The sequence below is a fragment of the Mus pahari genome, chromosome X, assembly GCF_900095145.1.
Source record: "Mus pahari chromosome X, PAHARI_EIJ_v1.1, whole genome shotgun sequence".
In the NCBI taxonomy this organism is placed as follows: Eukaryota; Metazoa; Chordata; class Mammalia; order Rodentia; family Muridae; genus Mus; species Mus pahari.
Genome location: NC_034613.1, coordinates 62,775,712 through 62,798,840, shown reverse-complemented (window position 1 = coordinate 62,798,840; position 23,129 = coordinate 62,775,712). Strand labels below are relative to the sequence as shown.

Below are 23,129 nucleotides of genomic sequence, written 5' to 3'. Positions count from 1 at the left end.
GGGAGATATAAAGGGAAACAGCAGAGAAAAATCAAGAGCATCTGAAATTACACATAACTCAGGAACCTGCAGGCAGTATACATGATAACTCAAGATGAACAGCACTATGTATCTCAGGGGTCTAGTTCTGTGAAAGGTGGGCTGCAGACTACAATTCAACACACATTTGCTTTACTTATGAAGAAAATACTTTTAAACTGTCACTTCTACATTGTTCCTTAGTCCACTTATATTCAGTCTTATGAGAAAGTTCAGTGTCAGGTAGTTGTCTGGTTAGCTATTCTGCCATTATAAATTTTATAACCCACTTTGATGGTTAAAACAGTGATATTTGTATGGGTAGTCACAGATTAAAGGGGAATTAGAATTACTGAATGTGGAACAAAGGTGTTAACTGGTTTTGACTTTAAGAAGAACAAAGCACAATCATTTCTATCTAATTGATGATTTAGGCACAAGCATAAACATACAGAGAAGAGGCTAGTCTTCTAAGACCAAAGACACAGCTAATTTAGGTCATTAAGATGCATTTCACAGCCACAATGATGTATCTGGAACTGATTCCAGAAAAATCTAGTGCTTCATTGCATCTTCCACTCCAAGGCACATCCATTACTGCTAGCTGATGAACTACAATCTTAGGCTCCATAGAGACTGCTACACAGACAGCTCCTCCAATGCCACCTACAGAAACAAAAGACAGTAACTTTTTTTCAAACAGCTAGTAAACTTTAAAAAAAATCATGTGATATAGACTTTTAAATCTGTTGCTCTCGGGGCAAAATACTTCACTACTCATTGATTCACTCAAATAGTCATGCTCCAACTGGCTTAAAGAGTTCTCATTTCTAATTCCACATCTCGTTGTAGCCTGCATTGTTTGTACACATAGCTAGTGATAGGGTGGTCTTTGGCTGGTATAAGTGTTCTTCACAGGGCTGGAGAGATGGCTCAGTGGTTAAGAGCATCGACTACATCTTCCAAAGGTCCTGAGTTCAAATCCCAGCAACTACATGGTGGCTCACAACCATCTGTAACAAGATCTGACGCCCTCTTCTGGAGTATCTGAAGACAGCTACAGTGTAATTACATATAATAAATAAACAAATCTTAAAAAAAAACAATATAAACATTTAAAAAAAAAGAAGTGTTCTTTGTACCCTTCATCGGGGTATGTATTTCTCCCATCTCTACCAGAGGTTCTCACACTTGCATGCTGGATTTGGGAGCCCTCCCAGAGAAATAACCAATGAGATGTGGTCTTAAGTCCTTGTGTAATAAAAACAGAATTTTGTCTCTCCTACCTATTTTTCTAGGCCCAAACATAGCCCAAGCCTTATCTCCCTGAAATACTCTTTATTTTTTGCCACCTGCTGTTTTGTTTGCAAGGATCTAGATGTTTTTGAGACAGGTCTATGTATCCCAGCAGATCTGGAACATGCTATGTAGACCCAGCTGATTTCAAACTCAAAGATCTACCTTGTTTCTGTCTGAGTGCTATATTAAAGGTGTGTGCCACTACTGCTCAGGAGGAGCTAGCTTTTTAAGGGGCATGGGAGTAAACTTTTTTTTTCAAGACAGGGTTTCTCTGTATAGCCCTGGCTGTCCTAGAACTCACTCTGTAGACCAGGGTGGTCTCGAACTCAGAAATCCGCCTGCCTCTGCCTCCCGGGTGCTGGGATCAAAGGCATGCGCCACTACACCCGGCAGGAGTAAACTATTAATAATTCAAAACTCCAAAGAAGTTGTAGAAGCTTTGTGACTACTTCCTTGTCTATTGCTCAGTTAGCCACCTCAATGCTGCTACTGACCCACCCTAGTTGACTGGGCTCTATGATAGGGACACAGAAAGTACATTCATGCTCAAGAAACCACTCTAGGTAACTGAGAGGCCCCTACATGGATGCACTTGTAAGAATCATAACAAAGGTATACTGAACTAGTGTTAGGCTATATAGAGAACATGGTATATCTACAGTCAAGCAAAACAAAAACACTTTCTACCAAAACAAACTTGCAAAAGCATACCTAAAGTACCCAACCCACCTTCTGGATAGTGATCTTCCACAGTGATAATTCGGCCACCTATGGCTTTTGCATTGGAAATGATGGTGGCAATGTCCAGAGGTTTAATGGTAAACAAGTCAATGGCACGGATAGAGATATCTGGAGAAAAATAGTATCAGCTTAGTTTAAAAAACAGGGCCAGCTGCCGGGCAGTGGTGGCACACGCCTTTAATCCCAGCACTTGGGAGGCAAAGGCAGATGGATTTCTGAGTTCAAGGCCAGCCTGGTCTACAGAGTGAGTTCTAGGACAGCCAGGGCTACTCAGAGAAATCCTGCCTCAAAAAACCGAAAGAAAGAAAGAAAGAAAGAAAGAAAGAAAGAAAGAAAGAAAGAAAGAAAGAAAGAAAGAAAGAAAGAAAGAAAGAAAGAAAGAGAGAGCTGGGTGGTAGTGGTGGCACATGACTTTAACTCAGGAGCCAGATCAGTCCGAGCATATCACATAGGTGACATTCTTCTTGTTATAATTTCAATGTTTATACAATCAACTGACCTTCCTTAGAGAGCTCATCAGCAGCTACTAGAGCTTCATTCAGAGTGACTCCTGCTCCAATAACTATGACCTTGTCATTGTCACTATGGCAGACAACCTGGTATAGTACCAATGAAACAAAATATGGTCACTATGGAAAGTCTTCTCAAAGATACTTTGCTTCTGACCTAATGCCAACAAATTTCTTAGTAAATTAATTCACCTAAAAGCCAGGTGCTGTATTCACAGTCACTCAAGAAACAGAGGCAGAAAGATTTCAAGCTTAAGGACAGCATGAGCAATTTTGTGAGACCCTATTGTAAAATAAAACTTTAAGGACTGACAATTGTATAGCCTATAGCTCAGCACGTAAAGATGCTGGCCATCACTCCTGATGACCTGGTTCTATTCATTAGACTCACAGGTGGGAAGAGAGAATCAACCACTACCCCAGGATTATCCTGTGATCTTCACACTTGCATGCCAATTCAGATTGGATGAATTTCAATGCAAAAAGAAATACAGTTATCTGAATACTATTGTCACTCTGGGGCCCTCACAGCCAAGCAGAGATGTCAAAGAAAGCCTGGGACACCTGAATGCAGTGATGCACCTGCCATACACAAGCACATACAGTTAGTAAATACAAATGGGGGAAAATTGGCTGGCAATGTACCCAGAGACAGAGTATTTGCTTAAGCATGCATAAGGACCTATTCTCAATCCCTAGCACCATAAAAACCAAACAAACCCTCCTCCTATAAAAGGATTCAACAAAACTAGGTATGTGCCACATGTCTATAGTCCCCTGCACATAGGAGGGTAAAGCAGAAGTTTTCCAAGTTTAAGGCCAGCCTGGTGTACATAATGTGATACTGTCTCAAAACAAAAGAAAAAAAATGAGATTCCATTTGGAAAGAAGTACAGATTCAGCAGACAAAGATCACAACAGACTTAGTATAGGAAAAGTGACCAAAACACATCATGTAAGGGTTAGAATGGATTTCTTTATATAATGGATACTGGACAATACAGGGAAACTTATGCTCTTACCTTGGCCTGTCCAATCTGAAAGGTTTCTTGAGTGGTGTAAATAACTGCAGTTTCTGCTTGGCTGGTACGAATAAAGCACATTTTCTGTGGCATGAATGCAAACCAGAAACCACAGTTAAGAAAATCAAACTGCAACAGATGGAGATCATTACAGAAAACCACAGCCAATCAAAATGCAGGGTTGTGGAGCCCAATCCCAATGGATACATCTACAAAACACTCCCAAATGTAAACTTTAGGGAACACTGAGGAAGAGGGGGTATAAAGACTGTAAGAAGCAGAGGAACATGGAGTGTGCCATGAGACTGTGTCCCCTAGGAATGTTAGAAGCTACACCCATAAGTCTTACCAACATGTCTACCTAAGCATGAGCTGAATATGGACAATGATAATAGACAAGCTAACATGGATGTGGGTGGGGAAGCCCAGGAGGATGTCTCAACCCTATACAAAGTAGTACAGGTAACTAAGGAATGCTGAGAGTGGGAGAAATAAATCTTCTCCAGGAAGAGCACACCATAAACGTACAAGTAACACCATATATTTACAAATAACACATAGACAGACAGACACACACACACACCAATTAGTGAAAAAAGAGGCCATGACAGAGGTGGGGGGAGGGGTATGGGAAACTTTCGGGATAGCATTTGAAATGTAAATAAAGAAAATAATAATAATAATAAAAAAGAGGCCATGATTTTGAAAGTGAGCAAGGAGAAATAAATGGGAAGACTTGGAGAGTTAAGAAAGGGAGGAATATTATAATTATATTATAATTTCAAAATAAAAAAAGAAAATTAAGCCAAACCATAAATTTCCAAGTAATAAGCCATCTAACACTAGAAAAGAAAAACAAAAAATTCTTTTTCTTTTTTCTTTCCTTTTTTTTTTCTATGCAGAGTTTCTGTCCTGAGACTTGCTTTGTAGACCAGGCTGGCCTTGAACTCACAGAGATTCATCTGCCTTTGTCTCCCGACTGTTAGGATCAAAGCTGTGCATCATCACTGCCAAGCTGAGTGAACAGCTCTTCATACTAACAACAAAATGCATACTCTGGAGTAAGGGAGAAGCTCAACTACCAGTGAACAGGTATTGATGAAACATCACAACCAAAAAGCAAGTTGGGGACGAAAGTGTTTATTTGGCTTATATGTTTATATCATAGTCCATCATTGGAGAAAGTCAGAACAACAACTCACAGGCTGGAACCTGGAGGCATGAGCTGATACAGAGACCACAGAGGTAGGGGTGTTTTGCTTACTGGCCCGCTTCCCATGACTTGCTTAGCCTACTTTCTTATAGACATAGGACAACCAGCCCAGGGATGGCCTTACCCACAATGTGTTGGGCCCTTTCCCATTAATCAGTAATTGAGAAAATGCTTTACAGCTTGATCATATGGAGGCATTTCCTCAACTGAGGCTCTTTCCTCTCTGATGACTCTAGCTTGTATCAAGTTGACATACAAAACTAGCTAGTACAACATTTGACTTTGCTATGGACACAGGAAACTCTCAAGCAAGACTCTAGTGATAGACCTCAGTGGTAAGTTTTCTATGTTGTCCCATTTTTTGGTTTGGGAAGATTTCTAAAATATGCACTGACTTTTCCTGTTCTCATGAAACAAAAAGTCAGGGCAGGGGCATTGACTTGTATTGACAGGAAAACACAATGAAAATTAATTTTACCACAATATAGTTAGTAATGATTCATCCATCAATAGACAAACATGAATATGAAGTGACCCAGCCATTTTCAATGAGAAGGTATAAATATAACTGTTAACCTGAATGCACACATTTTCAAGCTCAAGTGCTAGGATTGAAGATGTTTATCACCACACCTGGATCCCTGTCCAGTTTTTTATGTGAGTGCTAGAGATATGAATTCTGGTTCTTTTTACTTGTGCAGTTATTTATCCACTGAGCCATCTCTCTAGCCCTATACTAGGCTTTCATTTGAATGTTTTACAGTCTCAATGCATTAATGTACATAGTCCTATGTTTTAAAAGCTGTATTTTTTTCTTTTGAGACAGGGTCTCATGCATCCCAGGCTGGCTTAAAACTAGTGATATAGCTGAATATTACCTTGAAAATTTGACCTTCCAGGTTCCATCTCCTAAATGCACCACCATGACCAGTTTATATGGTGCAGGGGATCAAACCCAGGGCCTCATGCATGCTATGTAAATATGCTAGCAACTGAGTTATATCCTCAGCTTCTAGCACCAAATTTTATATTTTATGCTAGGAAAACAAAACAAAACAAAACAAAAAACTGTCATCAGTTCAAAACTTGTAGTAGAGTCCAGAACATTTTCTGACTGATCTGGCATCCTTTAAACATACCTTAGTATTGGCTGCTAAGTAAACAGCATGTTCTATGGAGACGTCATCATCTGGATAGAAAACAACACAATTAGGAATTGCTCGGAACGTGGCCAGGTCTTCCAGGGTCATATGGTAGGGATTGTCATCACCTGAGAAAAATCACAGACCAACAAAAGCATGAATACAACCCTCAACTCCTTCTATCATTCTTGAGAAGCAGCTATTCTTACTGCTCCAGATCACCTTGAACTGTAGCAAAGCCTTGCATGGTTAAACACTTGCTGTAATTTATATTGAGCTTTTACATATCCATCTTCCTTGAAAGCCCACTAAAATATTCTGAGTTAGGTTAGCAAGTAATCTTTCAATTCAGTGATCAGTTGGCTGGTCACACAGTACTACTCCTGTCCAAGTTAACCCAATGCCCTCTCTTACTGAGTCAGCTTTACCCAGCCATACCAGTCTCTGATCCTGTGTCTTCCTCTCCTTAAGAGCTTCCCAAAGTGTTGTCTCTCTAGCTCATTCTACTTTTCACCCTCAAGGAATTAGACTTTTTCACACTGAAGTGTCTTATTCATTTTGCCAGTCAAGTATTGAATAACATACTTTTGGGATACCCTAGGATGCTGCTGTAACTAAGGATGCCCTTGAGTATATGGGATCAATATACAGAAGTCACAATGTACAAAGAAGCAGCCTACTTTTTTCAGGCTTGGAAAAGGAATGTTCTGTGTATACTGTGTTGCCCAGGACAACTGTCTAACCTCAGAAATGCAGATCCTCTCTATGATAGATTCACTTGTCCTGTAGAGTGTCCTGATTTTCAAATTCTCAATGAACCCAGTTTTGGTTGAAGATTCTAGGGCCCTTTCTCAGGCTGCTATTCCTGCCCATACTACATTGCTTCTATGTCTCAGTTGCCTTGTCTCTCAGCTATATTTGTTCCCTGGGATACCATTTGTGCCTCAGTTTCACTCTAGCTGTTTCCACTCCAAGCTCCGGCCAGAGCTGCTTTCTATAGTTAAGTTCTCCCAGGGAGCCAGCTACTTATATGGTTTGTTCCTGAATGTACAAAAGTAGCACACTAGCAGCAAATTTAAGCTGCTACAACTATCTAGATGACCTGTTACCAGCTGACTTATCTTTCCATGCAATTTCTGTAATTCATGAGCAAGATTCCATCTGTTAACTAAGAAACCCCTAGATACTTGCTTTTTTGCTTTTTATATAGCTCTAGATCCTTCTATTATTCAGCAACATTTTATTTATTTATTTATTTATTTATTTATTTATTGCTCTCTCAGGGCCACCTTTAGTTTTTCTATCCTCTTGTTAATTCCTATCTTTCTTCAATCTTTTTTCAGACATTTCTGTTTCCAGCAATTCCTGGCAGGCTACTAGTACTAGAATGAAGTTTTCATTAGCATAATTTCCTGCATCATATTCCTCAAAGATTACCATCTGACAATACAAAAAGGTATAACAGCAATCTTGCTCTGCTTCTATCTAAATATGTGTTCAGTTGCTCACAATCTTCCCTTCCCTCTACCCTTGCTGCTTATTCCAATTAGTTTGTGACCACACAGAAGATAGAAAACAATTTTGGGATGTGTATGTTATCTTTATTCAGATTTGGTATATAGCAAATTTCAGAAAAGACTGCACAGAAGTATTTCTCAATGCCTGAATGGTTACTTAATACTAATGTGCCTCATCTGGATTGGTATCCGGAGTACCTGAAACACCTAAAACACAATACAACCTTTAAAAAATAAATCCCTTTAGTGAATAGTAAGAAAATGTAATGACTAAACAAAGCCATCAACATGACAATGTTGAGAATACATACCAGTAGATACCCCGCAGTGACAACCAATAAGGTTGATGTTGATTTGAGAGATGGCTCCCAATCGGATCTGATCAAATGCTTGGGTGAAAAAGGCAGCGAAGGTACAAGTAAAAAAACAATGATCCGGTCACGGGTGGCATATCCTAGAGCCACATTTACCTAAAACACAAAGCACAGGAAGCAGAACATCCCTGAATTTGGCTTTATCCTTTCCCCCATTAAAGCACAGAGATTACATAAGTCCTTTTGTACATGGTCAACATTTTTGCAATCTTAGCATGTCTCTTTCTTGGACTTTTCTTACCCACCTCTGGTGGTACACATACCCCACACCTCCTAGAGACCAAGTTAAGAAATGTAGTGTCTGTCATCTGCTTGTCCATCCCCTGACCAACATCTTGTAGATAGTCTGCCTAATGCTTATCCTGGATCCCAAACTTCTTACTAGGTAGTTTCTCCAATCCTACGACTCCCTCCCTCTCATCAATTTCTCACTTTCCTTTAAATCATCTGTTACCATTCAATTATGTGTCAATACCTTCTATCTCTACTTTCCCATTCTACCTTACCCTTCCTTCCAGAAACTGCCCCTAATTGGTTCTACTTCACAGAAAAATTATCAAAAAGTCATCTAGTCATTATCCTCATTTACTCCTTTCTCCATGGCCTACTTGATCTAGGCCTCCATTCCCATGAAAACCCTGAAGTTAAAATTTTTCCAAGTGGTCTCTTGACCTTGAGTGGCATCACAGTTGACCTCTTACTAGTATTTAGAACAAATCACCTCTCTTTGGCCCAATGCTCCAGAGTTCTGTGATTTAATAGGACCAGTCCTGCTGCCTCATGAAGATTGCTAGAGTATGCACACCTCTTGTTGATGGGTGTACAGAGTGAGTTCTCCAAGTTTTGTGCTCATCCTTCCTCTTTGGGCCACTGGATCTGGGAGACTGTGTCTGATTTGCACAATTAAAAAATCTCTCTCTCCCCTCCCTTTGCCCCCCTCTGTTGTGGATTGCTATTTGTATTTTCTGCTCCCTCAAGAGGGGTTCCCCCTATGAGGAGTAGATCACATACTCAGGTGATGTCAGATAAATTTTTTTAAAGATTTATTTATTTATTTATTATATGTAAGTATACTGTAGCTGTCTTCAGACACTCCAGAAGAGGGCGTCAGATCTTGTTACGGATGGTTATGAGCCACCATGTGGTTGCTGGAATTTGAACTCTGGACCTTCAGGAAGAGCAGTTGGGTGCTCTTACCCACTGAGCCATCTCACCAGCCCAGATAAAATCTTAATTGGAGAAATAAAGGCTAGAGCCTGTGATTGGGCAGTGGAAGGAAAAGGCGGAGCTGAAAGTTTTAGAAAGAGACAGATGGAGAAAGAAAAGATGAGAAGGGGGACAGAAGGAGAAGAAGATGGAGGAAGAAGAGGTGGAAAATGGAGCCTGGAGGAGCCACAAGTAGCTAGTGATTTCATAGCTGGGCAATAGAGTATGGTAGGGTATATTTGCCCACCCTAGGTGTGAAGCTTGTTACTGATATAAATCTGGCTGGTATAAATATAAGTCTCTAGTGTTTTCCTTTCATGGGGCTAGAGGGAGTTGAATGAGACCAGAGTGTTGTTTGCATTCTACAGATCATCCACAGGGTTTGGCCTAGGCATTTTCATGAAAAACTGGTTTGGTTAGCTTAGTAGCAGACTGCTGGAATCAGGGCCAGATGGCTGCTTAGGGAGATGGGCGAAACTGCTGAGGGTGGAGATGAATTTATTGTAGTTTTTAAAAATTATACCTTATACCTCTCCATGTGTGTCTGTGTGTGTTTGGGTGCCCATGAAGGCAAAAAGAGACCACAGGATTCCCTGGAGCTGGAGTTATAGGCTGTTGCCAAGCATTGGTATTGGATATTTTAGCCAAATCATCTCTCCAGCCCCTGATGTTCACATTAATGGTTTCCACTTTATATTGTTATTCTTTACATATCCTTTGGCAGGCACTCCAGGTTCATATACTCTAGAAGGCTTTGAACTAGGACATGACCTACTCTGAGAGCAAACCAGACCTTGCCAAGGGGGAAGGTGGTTGTGGCTGGTTCCAAAATCAAGATACTGAGAAAGGACCCATGACCTCTTTTCTGTCTCTCTGCCTTCCAGCTAACAAACTAAAAAGACATGCTTACACCCACCTTAATTTTATAGTGTGTGGCATTCTGGAGTATAAAACCTTCAGATCAAACAGTAAACAATTTGAAATAATCATGTTGAGCCTGGCACTGTGGCTTACACCTGTAATCCCAGGACTTGGGACGTAGAGACATGAAGATCAAAAGTTTATGATTCATTTTTAGCTATGTAATAATAATAATAAGTTACTAGCTAGAGGCCTACCAAAGGGAGACTTAAAACATATGGCTGTTGACTGAAGTAATCAATGAAGCAATCATACCAGCAAGCTTTTTTGACAGGGAGCTCTATTTAGAAAAAAAGGATTGCACCTCTTTTTTTCTAAATGAAAAGAGCAGCTGTGGGTGTAACTTAGTGGTAGAACACTTGCCTTGCTTCTGTAAGACCTGGATTCAATCCATACCACCATAATAGAACAAAATGCAAAGATCTAAAAATGAACATGCATATTTTAATAATTGTGATGACCCATTACTTTAAAAGTAAAGTATGCTTAAATTCCAGCACTGGTGGGTTAGAAAAGAGAGGACATCAATTTCACATCTCTGACCCATAATTGTTCCTGTCTGAAAGAATTACAGGGATGGAAATGGAGAGAAGCCTGAGGAAAAGATGGTACAGTGACAGGTCCAAATCTGTTTGCCCTCTTGGTGCCTGTAAAATTATCTATTTATAGGCTAGATGGGACAGAAAGGGCTACTAGGGAGCTTAGGACACTTCAGATCTAGAGCGGTCAGCCTGTTGCCTTCTAGCTGTATGAACAGGATGTCCAGAGAGTGTTGGACAGTTTACATATACCCAGTTCATAAGACATAGAAACCACCTCTGTGACTACTACTGTTTCCCTGGAATGTTTCTGTACAAAGCATTTCATAGACTACTGATAGCTAATGAGAAAGGACTTGAGAGACCTGCATGACACACTCACCATATTTTGTTCAGCAATATAACACTGGATGAATCTCTCTGGGTGTTCTTTCTTGAATATGTCAGAAAAATTGCAGTTCTTGGTGTCACTATCCAGTACAATAACTCTGTCATTTTCATGACCCAGTTTAGCCAGAGCCAAACCACATGCTCTTTGAGTAGACACCTTGAATAAAGAGTCAAGTGGTTAGATTTTCTTGGGAGTACACTTAGAAGGAAGTTACTACTTTATAGAATTATAAATTGTTGTCTTTAATAAATTTGATTTACCTATGGATATAACATTGGTTGTCTACCTGCAAGCTTTCTAACAATTTACTGTAGCTTGATGCTTAGCCAGTTTTACGTTAGGAATTCAACATACAGGATACAGGGATGAGGGTACTTGGCCGCGTTAACAACTTGGGAAAAAAAAGAAAGAAGCAAATGGCGATGTTACAGTGAATTCTCAGGTGAATTTTTCAGTTATAAAAACATCTATTTTGAATTTGTAAATATTTTAACTGTTTTATTAAGGCATGGACTAAACTATTCTTTGACACCTGTTGGGTAGAGTGAAAATTTAAAGCCATAATGGTAAAAGATGGCATACTGATTGTAAAATAAACAAATAATAATAATGATGATGATTTTTTTGTATCTTTCATAATATAATTTTTCTAACTGCAATAAAACCACTGAACTTATATATTCCTGTCCTATTAAGCCCATGTTTCATTAGTAGTACACCTTGTAATATTTAATTTACATTTTCTTTCTAATGTGCTTGTCCGGATGTGTCAGTATAAGTCCTAGATGGTGATGCTAGACTGACGGTTAAATAAAGGTTCTAACACGGCTTTCAGTCGAAAAAAAAAATTGATTTACCAATTGTCTCCTTCAGAATTATACATATGGTGGTTAACACCTGTAACTTCAGAACTCAAGAAGGAGAATGAGTTCAAGTCTAGCCTGGACTGTAGTTTAGACCTTATTTAAAAAAAAAAAAAAAAAAACCAAAAACCCAAAACCTTCCTTAAACCAATCAACCCTCCCAGTCAAAACAAGAAGAAAGAGTTAATAAGAGGAGGCATATTATCTTTACAACTTACAACCATCAGTCAAATTCCATTATTGTCTGCTAATTAGTAAATGAAGATTCTTGTGTATTAAGGAAGAAAAATCCCATGATGATTTATATGATGTTATTAAATAGTCTACATTATCAGCTACGTAAACAGGGGTTGAAGCCATACATATATTCATGATGTTAATTTGAGGCGAGTCCTCAATAGGGGGTGATGGTACAAGAATTTTGTTGGTCTGTATCTGACTCTCAATTAATTTGACAATTGCATCTGCTCTTTCTTTTGGCATTGGCCTCCCATACCAACTTTTCGCATCCTCAACATCTGCAACAAAACAAAGAATATTTACTCCAGGTGCTTAATGACCCAGATTATCTGAAAGTCACTTTGGGGGAAAAATATCTGAACAGAAATCATAGGAATAAGGATCCAACATAGGGTGGGTCTTGGGATGCAACTGCAATAAGGAAAAGCAGCCTAAGAAAGGTCCTGTGGCTTTTGAGGGAAGCACTGATTCATTTGCTGGTGAATGGAGGGTTTAATGGAGGAAACAAAGCTGAAAAGATAGACTGGGAGAATGACATTATATGTATGAGTTTTTATCTGAAACAAGATTAAAATGACAACAGGTTTAGAAGGAGAGTGAAGGATAAGATGTGTTATAAAGACAGATTGCTGTTGCAGTACTGTGCTTCCAAGAGTGATCAGGAAGCAGACCATCTCTTTGTGAAGCTGCTGTGATTCAATAAAGATTATGGGGACTAAGTGATAACTAAGATAGCAGGGAGAAAGAGGATGAAATGTATATGAGATACACTCTTAGTGACTTGGTATGTAAGGAGGAATGTAAGGCAAGGAAATCATTCAGGTTCTGGTAGGGGCTCATTGTTAAACTTGTATTTAACCAAATCCTTAGAACCAGAATCAGGCTGCCTTTTGGAGGAGGAGTTGCAAATCAGTTTTATTATAAAGTATCTATATCATTTAAAAAATGATTACTCATACACTTTCAACTACTTATAATTAAGAAACTAAATTTGAGGTAGGATATTCCATATGACAATCTTGAAATGTGCAAAGTTACATCTTGTATTATGTTTCATTCCCCCCCTACTCCCCAGTGGATTAAGTGAATAAAAAATGTAATAATGAAAGTGAAAAAAGGAGGAACACTCCTTCATTGCTGGTTGGATTGCAAACTATTACAACCACTCTGAAAATCAATCTGGAGATTCCTCAGAAAATCGGATACAGATCTATCTGAAGACCCAGCTATACCACTCTTGGGCATACACCCAGAAAATGCTCCACCATGCCACAGGGGCAAGTGTTCCACTATGTTCATAGCTGCCTTGTTTGTGATAGTCAGAAACTGGAAACAACCCAGATGTCTCACAACAGAAGAATGGATACAGAAAATGTGGTTCATTTACACAATGGAATACTACTCAGCTATTAAGAGAGAAGGACCTTGGTGGGAAAGGGGACAGGGAGGGGAAGAGGGGAATATGATCAGGTATTGCATGTGGGAAAAAGGACTGAAGCCCAGAGGGCCAGCAGAAAGAATGGAAACAGGCAACCTCAGGAGGTAGGAGGTAGAGGGACCTTCCAGAATGTACCAGAGATCTGGGAAATGAGAGACTCTCAGGACTCAAAGGGCCCTACAGTGGGGAGAGGGAACTTGTAGAGCCCAACTCCAGCAGAAAGACAGTGCATCAAGTGAGGGATGGGTTTGCCATCCCATAGTCAAAAACTCTGACCAAGAATTGTTCTTGTCTGAAAGAACTGCAGGGACAAAAAAAATGGAGAAGAGCCTGAGGAAAAGGAGGTCCAGTGACAGGCCCAAAGTGGGATCCAGCTGGGGGGGGGGGGCAAGGCCTGACATTATTACTGAGGCTATGGAGCGCTCACAAAAAGGGACCTACCGGGGCTGGAGAGATGGCTCAGCGGTTAAGAGCACTGACTGCTCTTCCAAAGGTCCTGAGTTCAAATCCCAGCAACCACATGGTGGCTCACAACCATCCTTAACAAGATCTGACGCCCTCTTCTGGAGTATCTGAAGACAGCTACTGTTTACTTACACATAATAAATAAATAAATCTTAAAAAAAAAAGGGACCTATCATGACTGCCCTCCAAAAGACCCAACAAGCAGGTGATTTAGATGCAAATATTTATACCCAACCAATGGACAGAAACAGCTGAATTAGGGAAAAGCTGGAAGAAGCCAAGGTGGAGGGTGATCCTATAGGAGGACCAGCAGTCTCAATTAACCTGAACCCCCAATATCTCTCAAACACTGGACCACCATACAGGCAGCATACACCAGTGGATATGAGGCCTCCAACACACATACAGCAGAGGACTGCCGGGTTTGGGTTCAGTCAGAGAAGATGCACCTAACCCTCAAGAGACTGGATGTCCCAGGTGGGGTGGGTGGCATCCTTGTGGAGACAGGAGCTGGGGGAGGTATGGAATATGAAACAGTCAGAAAGTAGACTGTGGAGGGGATAAAATCTGGCATGTAAAAAAAAGATTAAATAAAATTTAAAAAAAAGATAGTGAAAAATCTGAACTGAAATTCTACTGCTTTAGAATGGCCATACTAACTGTATAGTTTGGAACTGGGCAAATGTTTGAGTTGCTTCTTTAAACTAGCTGATGTTCTTATTTATGAGTTAATTAAAATACAATTATTTTAATAAAAACAAGTCTCTCTTTCCCTAGCCCCTAGTTCCCAACTTTCTGTTCTCTATGTGTTCTTTCAGAAAGTCTGGGTCTAGACAAGTGAATATGCATACACCACTTTACTCATACATATACCATACTTTCTGACTACGAGCCATACAGATCCTTCCCTATTAGGGAGTTGTTCTCTCTTGTGAACTGTTCCACTAGCGTAGAAAAACATTGTTTACTTGGTAGAAGTTTGACCTACCCCTCCTATCCTAACCAGACATATTAGGTAATGAAGTCAAGAGACAGAAGCAGCCTAGTCTAGCATGTTACCAGCATTAACACTGTTCACTAAGAAAATCATCAGCCTAGTCAATGCCTCTTTCTGCCTGTTCTACTCCATGGATAAATGTTTTGAATACTCACAGGAAGGAAATACTTACTTGGCATGCCTCGGGCCTTGAAGATTTTGGCAACCACAGCAGTGGGCTTGCCTCTCACTTGAGCTGCCTGTGAGAATACATGGCATAGGGTCTCGACATCACGGCCATCCACCACATAAGTATTCCACTCATCATTGAGGAGGTTAAATGAAGAAGGTTAAATGAAGAAAGAAGATGGGACAGAAAAAAAGACAAAGGAATAGAGGCATAATTATCCAAAGGCTTCACAACGCTTCTGGTAGATGGCAATGCAGTGCTCAACAGACATGGAACTACTGTGTCCAATGAGGTTCACATCAAAGATTGCCATAAGATTGTCCAAATTGTAGTAGGATGCAAAGGCAAATGCCTCCCAAACAGAGCCTTCTGTGGATTCCTCATGCCCCAGAAGACAGAACACCCGGTAGCTAGAAACAAATCAAGAAATAATTAGGACCCTTCTGGGGCTCACTTGGGCCACTCATACAAATGCATTTCAGGGAGATAGAAAGAGAAAAGGGGGGAGGGAGGGGAAGAGGAGAAAGTGAGGGAGGATAGGAGTGGGGAGGGGGCCAGGGATGGGGGGGAGGAAGGAAGAGAGAGACCTTGGGAACTGCTTCAGACCAATGTCCTTAAGATAATTTTTTTTTCATCAATTCTTCCCTAGCTTAGCAGCAGAGGAATTCTGAGCCCCATGAGATGGATTTTATTTTTGACTAGCATTCTTATAACAGCTCTAATTTTTTTTTTCCGAGACAGGGTTTCTCTGTGTAGCCCTGGCTGTCCTGGAACTCACTCTGTAGACCAGGCTGGCCTTGAACTCAGAAATCTGACTGCCTCTGCCTCCCAAGTGCTGGGATTAAAGGTGTGTGCCACCACTGCCCAGCTTCTAATACTATTTTTTAAAGTTGTTTCAGTTCCCTTTCTTGGTTTGTCAGCAAGCAAGAGGGACTGAGAAAGCAGGTACCTGAAACTTGTAAATAAGGTACATATGTTTTGTTTTTCAGAACACTCCATTTTAAAAGCAGTTAGATCTGAACTTAAAATTTTATTTGTAATCATCATAATAATGAAAACATCTCACCTAGGGAGCTTTCCTCAACTATAAACAGTACACTTCTCTGCAGCAGAGACATGAGCGATTTATAACAAAAAATGCATCCTAGACCTCATGAAAGTACTGTGAGTTTAAGAAAAGTTTTTGTGAAAAACCTTTTATTTTATGTGTATGAATGTTTTTGTTGTGTGTATGTCTAAGACAGTGTCAGATCCTCTGGAACTGGAGTTACAGACAGTTGTGAACTGCTATGTGGGTGCTGGGAATCCAATCTGGGTCCTCTGGAAGACCAACCAGTGAGTGCTCTTAACTGCTGAGTCACATACCTTCCTATCTCTTAAGAACAGTTATTAAACTCAATGTAGTAATTAAAAGGCTATCATGGATAAAACTTTTTAACAGTTCTGTGAAAATGGAATAAGAAGGCTGCTGGAAGGGTGGAGGAAACACAACCAAGTACTTCCAAAGGGATTCTATGAGGTCAAACAAGGTCTCCAGAGATATAGGTAGCTATCTCCTGAGATCCTGGGAAAGAGAAGCACCACGCCCTGGAGAATCTGAACCAGAGGAGCTCTGAATTCAGGCTCACCACATGCAGCAGAGGCTGCATGAAGTTCCAGATCTAAACCAGACTTTTCACGTGTAGGCATTACAAGTAGCAGATGAGCACAGGTCCAAAAAAGAAACTGTGAACTAACCCAGTAAAGGACCCGTGTAACTAATATTTTAATTACTAACATTTTGGGGCTCCTAATGCAAAGTACATGTTGTTCACTCCACAGTGAAAATTTTCAGGACAAAACATGAAGCTGTCTCAGAAAATATTAGTATTCTAATACTGCAGTCACATTAACATCCAACCAGAGATACTAGAACAGTTCCACAAATGTAATTTATTTACTGCCTCAACACTGTGTAACCAGAACTTTCAAAACCATTACTTGCTTCTCAAACTAATGAGGCAAAGTGCAGGGGTAGAAGTGAAAAAGATCCTGGTAAGCCCCTTACCTGGCTTGGTCAAAGTACTTTCCAGTATATGCCATCCCACAGGCAGCCCCTAGTCCTTGTCCAGGCCATCCTGTTGCCACATTAACGGTAATCTCTGTAAGAGAAAAGAGACCTAGTAAATAGAGGAATAGCTGCAAGACATGGGCTTTGGGCAGTTTTGTGGTACCAAGTGTAGGCTACTCCTTTTTACCCATTGGATAAAATCCACCCACCCCACTGGATGAAATCTTCTTTGCCACATCTACAAAGTCTCAGATCAATGTCAAAATATATCCATGGGTCAAGCCTGGGGTCTACCCTAAATTGGAAACTAGAGTGACAAAGATAAGGAATATGCCCCAATATTGCCAATCCATAGTTTGGTGATAGTAACTGAAGCTTTTAGAACATAGGAGAAACTCATTGCAAAGGGCAAAATGTAAAGCATTTTCATAAAGTCTTTGGTTCAGTTGTGCATTAGCCAGATGTTAAATCTTTTGGAGAATATGGGTTCTTCAAGTTTAGAAATAGGACAGGATCCTTCCAGTTTCTGCTTGCGCCTGGAACTGACCCTGTGCCACAGCTCTCCATTCCCAAATAAAGCTGGGAGAGAGCTGGTCTCCCAGTAGTGCCAACACACCTGTGAGCACAGGTAAGTCCACCACTTCTGCTCAAATTCCTGGCCCAAGAGGGACCCGCCCAGAGCCATCAGGACACAGGAACCAAGGAACAGCCAGGGACAGAATCCTTCCGGTTTCTGTCTACACTCTGGAGCTGACCCTGTGCCACAGCTCTCCATGCCCAAATTCCTCCAGGACAGAACTCATCTCTCAGGATGACTGACACACAGGTTTGCAGGAAGGACAAGCCACAGTCGAAGACAGCAAGACCAGCTAACACCAGAGATAACCAGATGGCGAGAGGCAAGGGCAAGAGCATAAGCAACAGAAACCAAGGGGACTTGGGATCATCAGAACCCAGTTCTCCCACCACAGTGAGCCCTGGATACCCCAATACACCAGAAAAGCAAGACTCTGATTTAAAATCACATCTCATGATGATGATAAAGGACATTAAGAAGGACATAAATCACTCCCTTAAAGAAATACAGAAGAGACCCGGGCGTGGTGGCCCACGCCGTTAATCCCAGTACTCCAGAGGCAAAGGCAGGCAGATTTCTGAGTTTGAGGCCAGCCTGGTCTACAAAGTGAGTTCCAGGACAGCCAGGGATATACAGAGAAACCCTGTTTTGAAAAACAACAACAACAACAAACAAACAAACAAACAAACAAAAAAACAGAAAAAGGAAAGAAAGGAAAGACAGAAGAACACAGGTAAACGAGTAGAAGCCCTTAAAGAGGAAACACAAAAATCCCTTAAAAAAAACACAACCAAAGAGGTGAAGGAATTGAACAAAACCATCCAGGATCTAAAAATGGAAATAGAATTAAAAAAAATCACAAAGGGAGACAACCCTGGAGATAGAAAACCTAGGAAAGAGATGAAAGAATCACCATCAGAATACAAGTGATAAAAGAGAGAATCTCAGGTGCAGAAGATGCCAAAGAAAACATCAACACAACAGTCAAAGAGAATGCAAAAAGCAAAAAGCTCCTAACCCAAAACATACAGGAAATCCAGGACACAATGAGAAGACCAAACCTAAGGGTAATGGGTATAGATGAGAATGAAGATTTTCAATTTAAAGGGCCAGCAAATATCTTCAACAAAATTATAGAAGAAAACTTCCCGGACCTAAAGAAAGAGATGCCCATGAACATTCAAGAAGCCTACAGAACTCTAAATAGACTGAACCAGAAAAGAAATTTCTCCTGTCACATAATAATCAGAATATCAAATGCACTAAACAAAGAAAGAATTATAAAAGCAGTAAGGGAAAAAGATAAAAGTAACATATGAAGGCAGATCTATTAGAATTACACCTGACTTCTCCGCAGAGACTATGAAAGCCAGAAGAGCCTGGGCAGATGTCATACAGACCCTAAGAGAACACAAATGCCAGCCCAGGCTACTATACCCAGCAAAACTCTCAATTACCATAGATGCAGAACGAAGATATTCCATGACAAAACCAAATTTACACAATATTTTTCCATGAATCCAGCACTTCAAAGAATAATAAAGGGAAAAACACCAACACAAGGACGGAAACTACACCCTAGAAAAAGCAAGGAAGTAACCCTTCAACAAACCTAAAAGAAGACAGCCACAAGAACAGAATCCCAACTTAAACAACAAAAATAACAGGAAGCAACAATTACTTTTTTTTAGTATCTCTTTTTTGAAAAAAGATTTATTTATTATTATTATTTTATCTAGGTACACTGTAGCTGTCTTCAGACACACCAGAAGAGGGAGTCAGATCTTATTACAGATGGTTGTGAGCCACCATGTGGTTGCTGGGATTTGAACTCAGGACCTTTGGAAGAGCAGTTGGTGCTCTTACCCACTGAGCAATCTCTCCAGCCCTCTTTGATATCTCTTAATATCAATGGACTCAATTCCCCAATAAAAAGACATAGACTAAGAAACTGGCTACACAAACAGGACCCAACATTTTGCTGCTTACAGGAAACCCANCTCAGGGGAAAAGACAGACACTACCTCAGAGTGAAAGGCTGGAAAACAATTTTCCAAGCAAAAGGTCTGAAGAAACAAGCTGGAGTAGCCATTCTAATATCGAATAAAATTGACTTCCTACCCAAAGTTATCAAAAAAGACAAGGGTCACTTCATACTCATCAAAGGTAAAATCTTCCAAGATGAACTCTCAATCCTGAATATCTATGCTCCAAATGCAAGGGCATTCACATTCATTAAAGAAACTTTAGTAAAGCTCAAAGCACACATTGCACCTCACACAATAATAGTAGGAGACTTCAACACCCCACTCTCATCAATGGACAGATCCTGGAAACAGAAACTAAACAGAGACACAGTGAAACTAACAGAAGTTATAGATTTAACAGATATCTATAGAACATTCATCCTAAAACAAGAATGCACATGACATGTACACTGATAGGTGAATATTAGTCAAAGATTATGGAATACCCATGATACAACTCATGGATCACATGAAGCTCAATAGGAAGGAAGACCAAAGAGTGGATGCTTCAATTCTACTTAGAAGGGGGAACAAAATAATCAAGGGAAGTAGAGGGTGGGAGGAACTTGAAAGGAAGGGAAGATGGAGAGGGGAAAAAGAGGGGCAGAATCAGGTATGGGAGGAGATGGACATGTATAGATGGTCAGGAAATTGTACTGGCTGGTTTTGTGTGTCAACTTGACACAGGCTGGAGTTATCACAGAGAAAGAAGATTCAGTTAGGGAAATGCCTCCATGAGATCCAGCTGTGGGGCATTTTCTCAGTTGGTGATCAAGAGGGGAGGGCCCATTGTGGGTGGCATCATCCCTGGACTGGTAGTCTTGGGTTCTATAAAAAAGGCAACTGAGCAAGTCAGGGGAAGCAACCAGTAAGGAACATCCCTCCATGGCCTCTGCACCAGCTCCTGCTTCCTGAACTGCTTGAGTTCTAGTCCTTACTTCCTTTGGTGATGAACAGCAACATGTAAGTGTAAGCTGAATAAACCCTTTCCTCCCTAACTTGCTTCTTGGTCATGAAGTTTGTGCAGAAATAGAAACCCTGACTAAGACAGGTGTGTAACAATGGGGGATGGGGAACTGCAGGTAGCAAAGAGAAAGTCCCAGATGCCAAGAAAGCATGAACCTCCCAGATTCCCACAGGGATGACATTTGCTGAAATACTCAACGAAGGGGAGGGAGAACCTGTCAAGACCATATCCAGAGGTTAGGCATGGCCCCCTGGTTGAGGGATGGGGCCACCTACCCATCTCCAAAAATTTTAACCCACAATTGCTCTTGTCGAAAGGAAATACAGGGATAAAGATAGGAGCAGAGACGGAAGGAAAGGGCATCCAGAGACTGCCCCAACTGCGAATCCATCCCACATGCAGCCACCAAACCCAGACACTATAGAAGATTCCAAGAAGTGCTTGCTGACAGGAGACTGGTACAGCTGTCTCTTGAGAGGCTTTGCCAATTCCTGACCAATACAGATGTGGATGTACAAAGTCAAACATTGGACTGAGCATGGGGACCCCAATGGGGAAGTTAGGGCAAGGGCTATAGGAGCTGAAGGGGTTTGCAACCTCAGAGGAAGAACAATATCAACCAACCAGAGCCCCCAAAGCTTCCAGGGAGTAAACCACCAACCAGAGTACAGAGGGGGTACCCATGGTTCCAGCTGGATATGTAGTAGAGGATTGCCTTATCTGGCATCACTGGGAGGGAGCCCTTGGTCCAGTGGGAGCTTCATGACCCAGGATAGGGGAATGCTAGGCCATTACGGCAGGAGTGGGGGTGGGCGGGGGCAGCACCCTCATAGAGGCAGGGGGAAGGAAGAGGGGATAAGGGGGCTTGTGGAGGGTAAACTAGGAATGGGGATAACATTTGAAATGTAAATAAATTAAATGATAAATAAAACAAATAAATTAAATTCTAAAAAGATTAGAAGCACAAAAGTGTTTGAGTATTCTAGTCAATGTCAATGATTAATCATTTTTCACTCTATTTCCCCCTAGCTAATATCCATTAATTTTTATATAGCAGGTTACCAGTGTTTCATGGAGAGAATGTGCCCTCTCTACAGGACACAAAGCCATGTCAAAGTGTTGCTGCTTTGGTGGGAGACACCTTGTTTCTGAGGGGCCAGACACATTAAATTTATTCACCGCCACTGTCTACCAATGACAGCAGCAGATGTAAAGTGGGTTGAACCTGAGCCTAGGAGATAAGATGTGTGTGCTGCAGATGCCAGAATTGGAAGGTAGAGCTACCTGCACTTTTTATAACACAAGTGACTCTGAGATGCTGAACATTGAGCTACAGGATTTGATTTATACTTCTGGATTTGGGGTTTTACTTTGACTGTTTCTATACCCTGGTTCTCCCTTTTGTAGAAAGTATGTTAATTTATTTTGTATTTTGTAGGATCCCAGTTAAGAGACTTTGATCTTTTAAAGAGGCATTAAATTTGTAAAGTGTTGGAATTCTTTTAAAATTTTAAAAATGTGACTTTTAAAGTTGTACTGTATTTTATAATATGACATTAACATGAAATTAGGGAACAAACAAGTCACCCAAGTGTCACCTAAGAAAGAACCTCAATCGAAGAATTACCTCAATATGGAGTGGCTCATTTCTATGTCTCATACAGTCTGTCTTGGTTGACAATTTATTTTGGAAGGCCGAGCTGTACCACACTGTGGGTAGTACCATCCCTAGGCAAGGGGGCCTGTACTGTGTAAAAAAGCTGGTTGTGGTATAGCTGGATCTTTAGGTAGAACTATTTCCAATTTTCTGAGGAATCTCCAGATTGATTTCCAGAGTGGTTATACAGTTTGCAATCTCATCAGCAATGGAGGAGTGTTCCTCTTTCTCCACATCCTCACCAACATGTGTTGTCATCTGAGGTTTTGATCTTAGTCATTCTGATTGGTATAAGGTGGAATCTTAGGATTGTTTTAATTTGCATTTCCCTGATCACTAAGGACTTTGAACTAAGTGCTTCTCAGTCCTTCGAGATTCCTCTGTTGTGAATTCTCTGCTTAGCCCTATACCCCATTTTATGATTGGGTTGTTTTCGTATTTTTGTGGTTAGCTTCTTGAGTTCTTTATATATTTTAGATATTAGCTCTCTATCAGATGTGGGGTTAGTGAAAATTTTTTCCCAATGCCCGACCATGTCACAAGGGCACGAGTTCCACTATGTTTACAGCTGCCTTATTTGTGATAGCCAGAAGCTGGAAACAACCCAGATGTCCCACAATGGAAGAATGGATACAGAAAATGTGGCTCATTTACACAATGGAATACTATTCAGCTATTAAGAATGAGGACATCATGAGTTTTGCAGGCAAATGGATGGAACTATAAAATATCACCCTGAGTGTGGTAACTCAGACCCAAAAGGACATGCATGGTATGTATTCACTAA

At 40.7% G+C, this 23,129-nt stretch overlaps 1 protein-coding gene across 1 annotated transcript in view; it reads right to left on the bottom strand.

Annotated features, from left to right (window-relative positions):
* Positions 1-511: 511 nt before the first annotated feature.
* The window catches only part of Tktl1 (transketolase like 1), a 30,427-nt gene continuing 7,809 nt past the window's right edge, over positions 512-23,129 (bottom strand). Inside the window, 13 exon segments of the mRNA XM_021188758.1 lie at positions 512-684; positions 2,047-2,166; positions 2,558-2,654; positions 3,590-3,673; positions 5,942-6,072; positions 7,773-7,884; positions 7,887-7,931; positions 10,884-11,048; positions 12,083-12,273; positions 15,068-15,194; positions 15,261-15,474; positions 17,112-17,205; positions 17,324-17,421. Coding sequence (XP_021044417.1) covers positions 512-684; positions 2,047-2,166; positions 2,558-2,654; positions 3,590-3,673; positions 5,942-6,072; positions 7,773-7,884; positions 7,887-7,931; positions 10,884-11,048; positions 12,083-12,273; positions 15,068-15,194; positions 15,261-15,474; positions 17,112-17,205; positions 17,324-17,421 — 1,651 coding nt within the window.